Source organism: Schistocerca piceifrons, chromosome 2 (genome assembly GCF_021461385.2).
Source record: "Schistocerca piceifrons isolate TAMUIC-IGC-003096 chromosome 2, iqSchPice1.1, whole genome shotgun sequence".
Taxonomy (NCBI): domain Eukaryota; kingdom Metazoa; phylum Arthropoda; class Insecta; order Orthoptera; family Acrididae; genus Schistocerca; species Schistocerca piceifrons.
The window spans coordinates 165,135,349-165,148,627 of NC_060139.1; the positions used below are offsets into that span (position 1 = coordinate 165,135,349).

General features: G+C 45.7%; 1 protein-coding gene across 1 annotated transcript in view; it reads left to right on the top strand.

Annotated features, from left to right (window-relative positions):
* LOC124775218 overlaps window positions 1–13,279 on the top strand; it is a 385,130-nt gene that overhangs the window by 129,809 nt on the left and 242,042 nt on the right. The window contains exon 5 of the mRNA XM_047250056.1: window positions 10,603–10,882. Within this exon, the coding sequence (XP_047106012.1) occupies window positions 10,603–10,882 (280 nt within the window). The remainder of the gene's footprint in view (window positions 1–10,602; window positions 10,883–13,279) is intronic.

The following is a 13,279-nucleotide window of genomic DNA, read 5'->3' on the forward strand; positions in this document are numbered from 1 at the left end:
TGCTCTTTCTTAAACACGACAGGGCATTGAATTGTGCGCAGAGGTCACGATAGCTTGTTCCAGAGGCGGACATCAGTAACAGAGAAAGAATTCGTGAATGTTTTCGTTTTGTACATGGACACGGGATACTAGGTGTCTGTGAGGAAAATTTTAATATGGTCAGGTGTGTATAGAGAAGCGTTATACTAAAACTGCCCATCCCTGAGCAAGAATCCACTCTGGATGGGAAGTAATTTCACTGCGATGTGTTCACTTTGTTATTTCGAAACCCATAGATTCAAGGCTGAGCTGACCGTTAGAGCCGGTCAACCTACCCTTTGCACTCGCCCGTAAGATCTAGCGAAAGAAGAAATAAAGTAATTCCTGTAATCGGAAAATTTTGTTCAGGGGTACGAAGGCGTTTCAAGAACAACATATTAAATATCACGATTGGTGGGGGCTGAGCGCAGTGGTAAGGGAGCGTTTGAAAGGATTTTTTTTTACATTTTTCTCGAATAACTCGACAGACATGGCCTCTAGCGGAAGCGTAATCCCAGCATAAATTTAAGCTACATTTAATGTACATGTGATATGAAGTCATACAGAGGCGGGTGAGCATTATATAATTCAGTCAGACTAGGTTGCAAAGGTAAAAGTCAGACAACAGGCAAGAAAGGATTTCGTTACTCATAAGACGCGTTATTAATTTATCCATCACCAGATATCTACAAATATCAAATAGAAAAATATTTTACAAAACACAATAATGAATATTTACAGAAAACCACATTTATTTAAATCAATTGGCACAAACTGCACTACACCTACCCAGGAGCGATAGCAGCACGTAGGTATGGAATTTCAGGTTGTATGGGCTGGCTCTGAGCACTATGGGACTCAACTGCTGAGGTCATTAGTCCCCTAGAACTTAGAACTAGTTAAACCTAACTAACCTAAGGACATCACAAACATCCATGCCCGAGGCAGGATTCGAACCTGCGGCCGTAGCGGTCTTGCGGTTCCAGACTGCAGCGCCTTTCACCGCACGGCCACTTCGGCCGGCGGTTGTATGGGAAATAAGCATTCGCAGACTAAGATACAACTCTGGAGAATACACACCGAGAAGATATTTTTGCCATCAGGTGGCATTACAAAATATATAGTGGCACAAAGGCGCTTCAACAAATGTACATTTATTACACCGTCTGTCTGATGGCTGCGAACCAACTTATTGTAACAGGCATAAAAGACGTATTTTATTCGTGCAAATGATAATGACGAAGTTACGGTGCTAAAAAGTTACAAATTTTTTTTTTAAAGTCAGGAATGTTACGTGGCGCCACACATCGTCATAATCTACAAACAGAACAACGGTGTGATAGGTCAAGGAACATAAAATCAGAATATAAAATTGGAGCACAAGCATATGTTCCAAAGTTAGATACAGGAGGCAGAAAATGGCAAGGAGAATACAATATTTTCTATGAAACTAGGGTAGAACTTCGATATAACTCAAGTCCGATAGCAGAAAGTACCCAATAAGCGCCACTCCTCTCACATAAAATCGAAAAACCATTTTCTGCTAATGATTACTACCAGTTCATTATAGAACATAGGAAATACTTTTGTATAAAAAGCCGGCCGCGGTGGTCTAGCGGTTCCAGGCGCTCAGTCCGGAACCGCGGGACTGCTACGGTCGCAGTTTCGAATCCTGCCTCGGGCATGGATGTGTGTGATGTCCTTAGGTTAGTTAGGTTTAAGTAGTTCTAAGTTATATGGGACTGATGACCTCAGATGTTCAGTCCCATAGCGCTCAGAGCCATTTGAACCATTTTGTATAAAAAATAATTAGTGGTGGAAGATTAACGTCATGATTTTAACGTTTCAATATGTAATGCACCAATTAATAATTCCTATTTTTAAATGAACGTGTCGTGTATTCTCCCCCCCCCCCCCTCCCCTTTCATCTGTTTAAACAAACAATTTGTGTCACTGTAATTTCGTCATTACTATCTGTATAAATAAAATATTTATTTTATGTCTATTGTAATAAGTTGGTTCACAGCCATAAGTTACATTGTATAACATTAGTTGACGCATCTTGATGTAGCTACACATTTTGCAATGGCACCTATTGGCAAAAATATCTTCTTGGCCTTCACTCTGCAGAATTGTGTCTGTAGGCTGCCAATGACTATTCCCCATAAGACTTTTAACACCACATAAACGTGCAGTAGTAGCTCTTGGGTAGGTGCAGTACTGTTTGTGCCAAATGATTTAAATTAATGTGTTTTAGCTATCCATTACTGTCTTATAAAAAAATTTTTTATTTGATTTTTTGTAGATATCTGATAATGGACAAATTCCGAAACGCGTCATATGAGCCTGATGTTGGTCTCTTATCTTTGCGACCCAGTCAGCCTGGATGCAGAACTAATGATTAAACTACATTTAATTTCTACAAAAGGGGATCTATTCATCTTTTCTGTTGAAGTAATAGTTTGTGGAGTGCAGAGTACAGAAAAATCGCAAGTTATTGAATGTGTCATTTAATGCAACAGAATTTATATTTACTGTTAAATGAAGTTGAGATAGAACTAATGTCAACTATGTTTCCCCACATGTAATTCCAGCAGAGCCATCTTAGGGGATAAGTTGTTTTTTCTGGGAGTGTGCTGAGGTGGCGGAAGGACGGAGATTGGATATTGGTGGCTAGAAACGGAGGGAAGGTAGGAAGTCGGAATGTGGTCATGCACGTCCCTGCTTTGCACGTATGTATACTGAAGAGCTACCAGGGGGGTCCGTGATTATTCTACACCACTACATCACAACAAGCAACGCGGGTGTTTCACAAAGTTATATCGACCCTTCCGCAGCAGCAATGATTTGTGCCAATTTGCTCACTCTTACTACGGTAAGCAAAATTTCGACCACACGATTTATCTCTGCTATTCGAACTTTCTTGGTCTTCGTTGAGTGGGCAATCGCTGCAGCGGTTATATTCACAGCCACGAGGTGCAGTGGGGCAAGAGGTGGCGATGGACATTTGGCAGAGCGACCCTTCAAGTTCCACTATGCTCGTAAAACTCGTCAACACCCGTCTACCGTTTGTCGCAAAGCTATGGAGGCGAAGGGGCCAGTACTAAGAAAGCTGACAGACAGGTTGCACTTTCTAGTGGACGAATTCGGAATAAGCCATGGTAGCTAGAGCTAATATTATTCGAAACTACTATTTGTTTAATTTTATTAGGAATTTGCATCACTACGTTTTTTTTCTGAAGATTTTCTTATTCATTAGTACAACCATTCGAAACAACAGTACCTAAATTTTCATACAGTTTTTATTTGCGGAATAGTATTCTGTTAAAGTTATTAAGTCTGCTGCAATTCTTTCGCTCATTAGCTTCACTTTCCTCGAGTCCACAAAACAGCTAAAATTCCTCTAATAAGGATTAATACAACCAGATGTCGGAGTAAAAGAAGTTAAAATGGAAATTACAACGTAAAATAAAATTTTATAAAGAATTTAATAAAAAGAGTAACTTTGATTTCGCCAATAAGATTCCAAACTTTTTTTTTTCTTTTTTTTTTACTGAAGGAGTCGTCCATCAAGTTTCAGCTCGAAATTATTATGGAAATGATCGTTACAATGTTTTCGTCTCTGTGTTTTTTCTTGTCCTCAGCTATTCTTATCAACATCCTGAAGAGCATTGTTTGTTTTACTGAACAGACATGATACTACAGCAGACATATATCTTGCTTCTAGGCACATGCTCAACGAACATAAAATTATAATAGTTTGATCTTCCAGACAGAAGGTCAAAAAAATGTAGAAACTGAAACACAATTATTATGAACTAATACATTTATTAAGGGTGTACTTATCATGAATGCAGTTGTCACTGCAGGTAAAATCATTCATTGTCGCACTTTACTGATTTCCCTTCCGATACAGCCGGCCGCTGTGACCGAGCGGTTCTAGACGCTTCAACCCGCAACCGCACTGCTGCTACGGTCGCAGGTTCGAATCCTGCCTCGGGCATGGATGTGCATGATGTCCTTAGGTTAGTTAGGTTTAAGAAGTTCTAAGTCTAGGGGACTGATGACCTCAGAAGTTAAGTCCCATAGTGCTTAGAGCCATTTGAACCATTTTGAACCTTCCGTTACAACAATGCTCGAGTGCCGCACTCATAAAGCTCTTCCATTGGAGCGACGAGTTTTCTCACAACCTCACTCCCCAGCAGCTGCCAAGGTCACTAGAAACGAAAAGGTTAGATGTATGGAAACTGTGCCCATTGAACACTGCGCCCAGTGAAATTTTCGTGCATCAAAAAATCTGTGAAATTTGCATTTAGTGTTCCTGGAAACTACCTGCTCACTACGTGACGGCTTACCTCTACCCTTTGCGTCGGCCACCGGAAACACGCTCTAAGCCCCACAGTGAGGTGCTGAACGACGAGCAGCTTATATATCCTGTAGCCAGAAGAAAAGCGCCACGAATGGTCGAAGTAACACTCTACGATCAGCACACTTAGATATGCATATTGAAGAATACAGATGTTCTATTTGTTTAATCCTAGCAGTAACAAGAAATTTTCGACAATGCGCACTACCAAGGGTGGAGGGGGAGGAGTTACTTTAAGTGCAACCGAAAAAAATATTAAAAGAACATAATTCGTTAACAGCTGTTGAATTATATAGAGAGCATACTTCTTGAAGAAGTACCGATGTGTAATTAGAGTCCAGAACATGATAATACCTTTTAGCACTCTCTTAGCAATATTAGTAACGGCCTTGCCGCAGTGGATACACAGGATCCCGTGAGATCACCAAAGTTTAGCGCTGTCGGGCGTGGTCGGCGCTTGGATGGGTGACCATCCAGGCCGCCATGCGCTGTTCCCATTTTTCGGGGTGCACTCAGCCTCGTGATGCCAATTGAGGGGCTGCACGACCGATTAATAACGGCTTCGGTCAAGAATGCCATCATAACGACCGGGAGAGCGGTGTGCTGACCCCTCCGCCCCTCCTATCCGCATCCTGCACTGAGGATGACACGGCTGTCGGATGGTCCCGGTAGGCCACTCGTGGCCTAAGACGGAGTGCTCAGTAATATTAATACCCGTTCAGTAACGTGTACTGTTGGCAATATGACCACCACAAAAACAATTTAAAAAATAAATTTCGTTCATTATCGTTCACTTTTACTGTCAACATACTTTCTAAAGAGATATTAGTGTGTAAGTAAGCTCCGAACCTGAAAATACAGAATACAACTTTCATTGGGGAAAATTAATTTATGATTTATTCTCTAACACTTCAAAGTATGTCTTATAATAGAATTTGACAAGGCTCGCATATCTTAAACTTGGCAGTCCTGGTAAGGGTATGCTAATCATAATTATCAAGATAATTCCTTCCATGTTTTGAAGTCAAATGCAGAGGGAGCAACAATGTAATGGAACGAGTAGGAGAAGAAAAAAATGGTTCAAATGGCTCTGAGCACTATGGGACTCAACTGCTGAGGTCATTAGTCCCCTAGAACTTAGAACTAGTTAAACCTAACTAACCTAAGGACATCACAAACATCCATGCCCGCGGCAGGATTCGAACCTGCGACCGTAGCGGTCTTCCGGTTCCAGACTGCAGCGCCTTTAACCGCACGGCCACTTCGGCCGGCTAGGAGAAGAAGCCCTGTACAACTTACACTGAGGTGCGAGCGTCATGGAGTAGTGATGTGCACACATACAGATGGCAGTAGTATCACATACACAAGGTATAAAGGGCAGTGCACTGGCAAAGCTTTCATTTGTGCTCAGGTGATTCACGCCAAATGTTTCCAACGTGATTATGGCCGCACCGCGGGAGTTAACTGTCTATGAACGCGGAATGGCACTTGGAGCTGGAGGTGTAGGACATTCCATTTCGGAGATCGTTAGGGAATGCAGTATCCCGATATCCACAGTGTCAAGAGCGTGCCGAGAATACCAGATTTTTAGGCGTTACCTCTCGCCACGGACAACTCAATGACCACACAGCCTTCACTTAACGACCTACAGCAGCTGCGTATCCATAATGTTGTCAGTGCTAATAGACGAGCAACACTGCGTTAAATAAGCTTATAAATCATGGTGTGATGTAGGACGAACGTATCCGTTAGGCGTTAATGAGCCATGGCAGCAGACGACCGATGCCAATACCTTTGCTAACAGCACAACATTGCCTGCAGCATCTCTCTTGGGCTCATTATTGGTTGTCCCTTACACAACTGGAAGAATTGTTTCTCCGTCAGTGGAGTCCCGATTTTATTTATTAAGCGCAGATGGCAGGGTTCGGTAGTGATGCAGACTCCACGAACCCATTGGCCCAAGTTGTCACAAGGCATTGTGCAAGCTGATGGTGACCCCAAAATGGTACGGTTTAATTTACTTGGAATGGACAGGGTTCTCTGCTCAGACTGAACCAGTTAGTGACTGGAAATGGTTATTTTTAGCTACTTGGAGACCACTGACAGCCATTCATGGACTTCATACTCCCAAATAACGATTGTGAATTATGCGACTGGTCTGAAGAATATTCTGATCAATTCGATGCGAATGATTTGGTGACACAGATCGCCCGACATCAATCACCGTGCACAAATTCCTACAGAGGGAACGGCTATAGAGGCAGCGTGGCTAAATATTTCTGCAGCGGACTTCCAGCGGCATGTTGAGTCCATGCCACACGCCGAGTTGCCGCACTAAGCCCGGAAAATGTAGATCCGACACGATCTTAGGAGGTATCCCATAACTTTTGTCACCTCAGTGCATGTTACCTGCGTGCATGAATAATCCTGGACCTTCAGTAAGAATGAGGCCACATATCATGTACAAAGTACGAACATTATGCTGCTACGCAGCTACACTCCTGGAAATTGAAATAAGAACACCGTGAATTCATTGTCCCAGGAAGGGGAAACTTTATTGACACATTCCTGGGGTCAGATACATCACATGATCACACTGACAGAACCACAGGCACATAGACACAGGCAACAGAGCATGCACAATGTCGGCACTAGTACAGTGTATATCCACCTTTCGCTGCAATGCAGGCTGCTATTCTCCCATGGAGACGATCGTAGAGATGCTGGATGTAGTCCTGTGGAACGGCTTGCCAAGCCATTTCCACCGGGCGCCTCAGTTGGACCAGCGTTCGTGCTGGACGTGCAGACCGCGTGAGACGACGCTTCATCCAGTCCCAAACATGCTCAATGGGGGACAGATCCGGAGATCTTGCTGGCCAGGGTAGTTGATTTACACCTTCTAGAGCACGTTGGGTGGCACGGGATACATGCGGACGTGCATTGTCCTGTTGGAACAGCAAGTTCCCTTGCCGGTCTAGGAATGGTAGAACGATGGGTTCGATGACGGTTTGGATGTACCGTGCACTATTCAGCGTCCCTTCGACGATCACCAGTGGTGTACGGCCAGTGTAGGAGATCGCTCCTCACACCATGATGCCGGGTGTTGGCCCTGTGTGCCTCGGTCGTATGCAGTCCTGATTGTGGCGCTCACCTGCACGGCGCCAAACACGCATACGACCATCATTGGCACCAAGGCAGAAGCGACTCTCATCGCTGAAGACGACACGTCTCCATTCGTCCCTCCATTCACGCCTGTCGCGACACCACCAGAGGCGGGCTGCACGATGTTGGGGCGTGAGCGGAAGACGGCCTAACGGTGTGCGGGACCGTAGCCCAGCTTCATGGAGACGGTTGCGAATGGTCCTCGCCGATACCCCAGGAGCAACAGTGTCCCTAATTTGCTGGGAAGTGGCGGTGCGGTCCCCTACGGCACTGCGTAGGATCCTACGGTCTTGGCGTGCATCCGTGCGTCGCTGCGGTCCGGTCCCAGGTCGACGGGCACGTGCACCTTCCGCCGACCACTGGTGACAACATCGATGTACTGTGGAGACCTCACGCCCCACGTGTTGAGCAATTCGGCGGTACGTCCACCCGGCCTCCCGCATGCCCACTATACGCCCTCGCTCAGAGTCCGTCAGCTGCACATACGGTTCACGTCCACGCTGTCGCGGCATGTTACCAGTGTTAAAGACTGCGATGGAGCTCCGTATGCCACGGCAAACTGGTAGACACTGACGGCGGCGGTGCACAAATGCTGCGCAGCTAGCGCCATTCGACGGCCAACACCGCGGTTCCTGGTGTGTCCGCTGAGCCGTGCGTGTGATCATTGCTTGTACAGCCCTCTCGCAGTGTCCGGAGCAAGTATGGTGGGTCTGACACACCGGTGTCAATGTGTTCTTTTTTCTATTTCCAGGAGTGTATATACCACTTTTAATTTTACGCTGCTACATGGCTATACATCATTTTTAATTTTGAAGTATGCGTTGTCAAGTAGAAAAATACGACATTTGAATTCCCTGTCTGTAATTTGGTCATTGCGTTTTCCATAGTAGTTTCAAGATTCCGCTGAGAAGTTTTGTGATTCTACTATATCAAAAATAAATCTGGCTAGAGGACAAATGTAAGGATGTAGAGGCATGTATCATTAGCGGGAAGATAGAAACTGCCCTCAGGAAAATTAAAGAGACCTTTGGACAAAAGAGAACCACTTGTATCAATATCAAGAGCTCAGATGGAAACCCAGTCCTAAGCAAAGAAGGGAAAGCAGAATGGTGAAAGGAGTATATAGAGGGTCTTTACAAGGGCGATGTACTTGAGGACAATATTATGGAAATGGAAGAGGATGTAGTTGAAGATGAATTGGGAGATACGATACTGCGTGAAGAGTTTGACAGAGCACTGAAAGACCTGAGTCGAAACTAGGCCCCGGGAGTAGACAACATTCCATTGGAACTACTGACGACCTTGGGAGAGCCAGTTCTGACAAAACTCTACCATCAGGTGAGCAAGATGTATGAGACAGGCGAAATACCCTCAGACTTCAAGAAGAATATAATAATTCCAATCCCAAAGAAAGCAGGTCTTGACAAATGTGAAAATTACCGAACTATCAGTTTAATAAGCCACAGCTGCAAAATACTAACGCGAATTATTTACATACGAATGGAAAAACTGGTGGAAGCCAACCTCAGGGATGATCAGTTTTGGTTCCGTAGAAATGTTGGAACACGTGAGGCAATACTGACCCTACGACTTATCTTAGAAGTTAGATTAAGGAAGAGCAAACCTACGTTTCTAGCATTTGTAGACAGAGAAAGCATTTGACAATGTCGACTGGAATACTCTCTTTCAAATTCTGAAGGTGTCAGGGCTCAAACACAGGGAACGAAAGGCTATTTACAATTTGTACAGAAACCTGATGGCAGTTATAAGAGTCGAGAAGCATGAAAGGAAAGCAATGGTTCGGAAGGGAGTGACAGAGGGTTGTGGACTATCCGGATGTTATTCTATCTATATATTGAGCATGCAGTAAAGGAAACAAAAGAAAAATTCGAAGTAGGAATTAAAATCAATGCAGAAGAAATAAAAACTTTGAGGTTCGTCGATGACATTGTAATTCTGTCAGAGACAGCAATCAACCTGGAAGAGCAGCTGAACGGAATGGACAGTGTCTTCAAAGGAGGATATGAGATGAAAATCAACAAGAGCAAAGCGTGGATAATGGATTGTAATATAATTAAATCGGGTGATGCTGAGGGAATTAGAGTAGTTAATGAGACACTTAAAGTAGTAAAGGAGTTTTGCTATTTGGGGAGCAAAATAACTGATGATGGTCGAAGTAGAGAGGATATAAAGCGTAGACGGGCAGTGGCAAGGAAAGCGATTCTGAAGAAGATAAATTTTTTAACATCCATTGCAGATTTCAGGAAGTCTTTTCTGAAAGTGTTTGTGTGGAGTATTTGTATGGAAGTGAAACATGAGCGATAAATCGTTTCGACAGAAAGAGAATAGAGGCTTGCGAAATGTGGTGCTGCAGAAGAATGCTGAAGATCAGCTGGGTAGATCACGTAACTAATGAGGAAACAATGAATGGAACTGGGAGAAGAGGAATTTATGGCACAACTTGACTAGAAGGGACCGCTTCTTAGAACATATCTGAGGCATCAAGGGATCACGAATTTAATACTGGAGGGCAGCATGGAGGGTAAAAATTGTAGAGGGAGACCAGGCGATGAATGCACTAAGCAGATTCAGAAGGATGTAGGCTGCAGTAGGTGCTTGGAGATTAAGCTAGCACAGGCTAGAAAAGCATGGAGAGCTGCATCAAACCAGTCTCTCGACGGAAGATCACAACAACAACAACAATATAATAAAAAGATTGCCATTTCGGTTCGAGCACTCCTGTCCTCATCGTCAGCAGCTACTGTGCAGTTAAACACCGCCTAAGAGACCTTGCCTCTTCTACCAGCGGGATAAGTTGCGGATTTCAGATGAGGGGAGTAGCCGACTTTCATCGACTTTTTTATGGGCGCTGATTTCACTGACCGAAGTTCACAGGATGTCGAGTGAGCTTGATGTGCGTGCTGCTCACTCCCGCTGGCCTTCTCTGACAAAATGTAATGTACTTTGTACCCAGATAGCGGTATTTGTAGCGGTACACTTGCTTGTAACTAGCGTAGCGCTTGTGCAGAACGTAACGACGCGCCGCTGCCTGCCAGGGCTGTTCCAGCGCGCCATCCTGATGAGTGGGTCAGCGCTGTCCGACTGGGCGCTGACGGCGAACCCGCGGCCGGTGACGATCCAGGTGGCGGACGCGCTCAACTGCCCCACGCAGAACGAGCTGCTGGCCTGCCTGCGCCGCCAGAGCCTCGAGGACCTGATGGCCGTCCAGGTGAAGGCGGCGCCCTTCGTCTCGCCCTTCGCGCCCGTCGTCGACGGCACCTCCGTCCCCAACGACCCCGAGCAGATCATGGGCGTCTACCATAGCCTCTTCAGCAGGTACCGCCGTCCTACTCCATATACTTTACTTCTGTCACATCTGTTTCATAAGTCTCTTTCTTCAGAACGAAATTTTCACTCTGCAGTTGAGTGTGCGCCGATATGAAACTTCCTGGCACATTAAAACTGTGTGCACGAGCGAGACTCGAACCCAGGACCTGATACTGGCGGGACCATAATTGTGAGGACGGGTCGCGGATGGTTCTTGGGTAGCTAAGTCGGTAGAACACTAGCCTGATAAAGGTTCCGAGCTCGAGTTTTCTTCCGGCTCATACTCTATGTGATCAAAATTATCCGGACACCCAACCAAAACTTAATTTTTTTCATATTAGGTGAATTGTGCTGCCACTTGCTGCCAGGTACTCCATGTCAGCGACGTCAGTAGTCATTACACATCGCGAAAGAGCACAGTGGAACGCTCCGCGAAACTTCAAACGTGGTCAGGTGATTGGGTGTCACATGTGTCATACGTCTGTACGCGATTTTTCCACACTCCTAAACATCCCTAGGTCCTCTGTTTCCGATATGATAGTAAAGTGGAAACGTGAAGGGACACGGACAGCACAAAAGCGTACGGGCCGACCTCGTCTGTTGGCTGACAGAGACCGCCGACAGCTGAAGAGGGTTGTAATGTCTAATAGGCAGACATCTTGATTTCATGGTAGAGCGGCTGCTCATAAGCCACACATCCGGACTGTTGATGCCAAACGACGCCTCGCTTGCTGTAAGGACGATTGAACAGTGGTAAAACGTCGTGTGGAGTTACGAATCACGGTACACAGTGTGATGATACGATCGCAGGGTGTAGGTATGACGAGTGCCCGGTGGATGTATGCCAGCGTGATTACTGCCAACAGTAAAATTCGGAGGCGGTGCCGCTACGGTGTGGTCGTGATTTCCATGGAGAGGGCTTACCCCCCCTTGTTGTTTTGAGTGGCACTATCACAGCACACGCATAAATGAATGTTTTAAGCACCTTCTTGCTTACCACTGTTGAAGAGCAATTCGGGGATTGCAACTTGCAACACGATCGAGCACCTGTTCAAAACGCACGGCCTGTGGCGGAGTTGCTACACGACAATAACATCCCGGTAATGGACTGGCCTGCATAGAGTCCTGTCCTGAATCCTATAGAACCCATTTGGGATGTTTTGGAATGCCAACTTCGTGCCAGGCCTCACCGACCGACATCGATACCTCTCCTCAGCACAGCACTTCGTGAAGAATGGGCTGCCATTCCCCAAGTAGCCTTCTAGTACCTGACTGAACGTATGCCTGCGAGAGTGGAAGCTGTTATCAAAGCTAAGAGTGGGCCAACACCATACTGAATTGTAACACTACCGATGGAGGGCGCCACGAACCGGTAAGTCATTTTCAGCTAGGTGTCCTGATACTTTTGATCACGTAGTGTATCAGGGCACACTCCGATGTAGAGTGAAAATTTCATTCAGGAAGCATCACAGGTCTGGCTAATTCCGATTTTCTCAATAGCCCTCAATAGCCTTTTATCAAAAGGTGCTAACCATGCAAGTTCCGCAGAAGTTTTTCTGTAGTCTTCGGAAACTAGCAGATGAGGGACTGGCTTGGGTAGCTCAGTCGGTAAAGCAGTTGAACGCGGAAGACCACGAGTTCACGTATTGGTCCATCACACTGTTTTTATCTGCCAGTAAGTTTGAAGTCTCTTTCTTACTTACAAGGAACTGTCAACTGGAAACCGAGCACCCTCACAACGAGATCATGGGATGACTGCATTCAATAGTATTCACGACACGCGTTCTAAGACATTTGCCCCACTGGGAAACAACAGGACCAACTCCGGTTTCGTACAACGCGGTCGGTCGCTGATGGACCCACAACTCCACCCGCTTTTGCACTACCTCGTCCGAGTGAAAGCGCCCTCCACGTGTGTCGCCAAGGATGTGAAAATCACACGGTGAAAGATCCGAACTGCAGGGAGAATGTCTTAGCCTTTCCCAACCAAATCGATGTAGCATAGCCCTCGTCCGATTGGCACTGTGAGAGCGGGCGTTGTCGAGCAATAAGGTGCTCCCCTGCTCGTCGACTTCCTCGGGAGAGAAACCACAATCAACTTGCCGCACTATGAGGACACTTTGCAGAGACTGCGACAAGCCATGAAATCAAAACGCCCAGAAATGCTGTCGGACGGAACAATAATGTTGTACGATAACGCGCGCCCTCACACTGACAATCGGAGCAAGCCTACGCTTCAGCGATTTGGTTGAGAAACGCTGAAACATCCTCCACACAGCCCGGATCCAACTCCTAGTGATTTTCACCTCAGTGGCGACCTGAAGACTTCCTTCGATGTTGGTAGTAGTCGGACGAGAGAGTGCTAGAGTGGATGCAAAGTGCAAGGGTGGATGTCATTGTGTATCA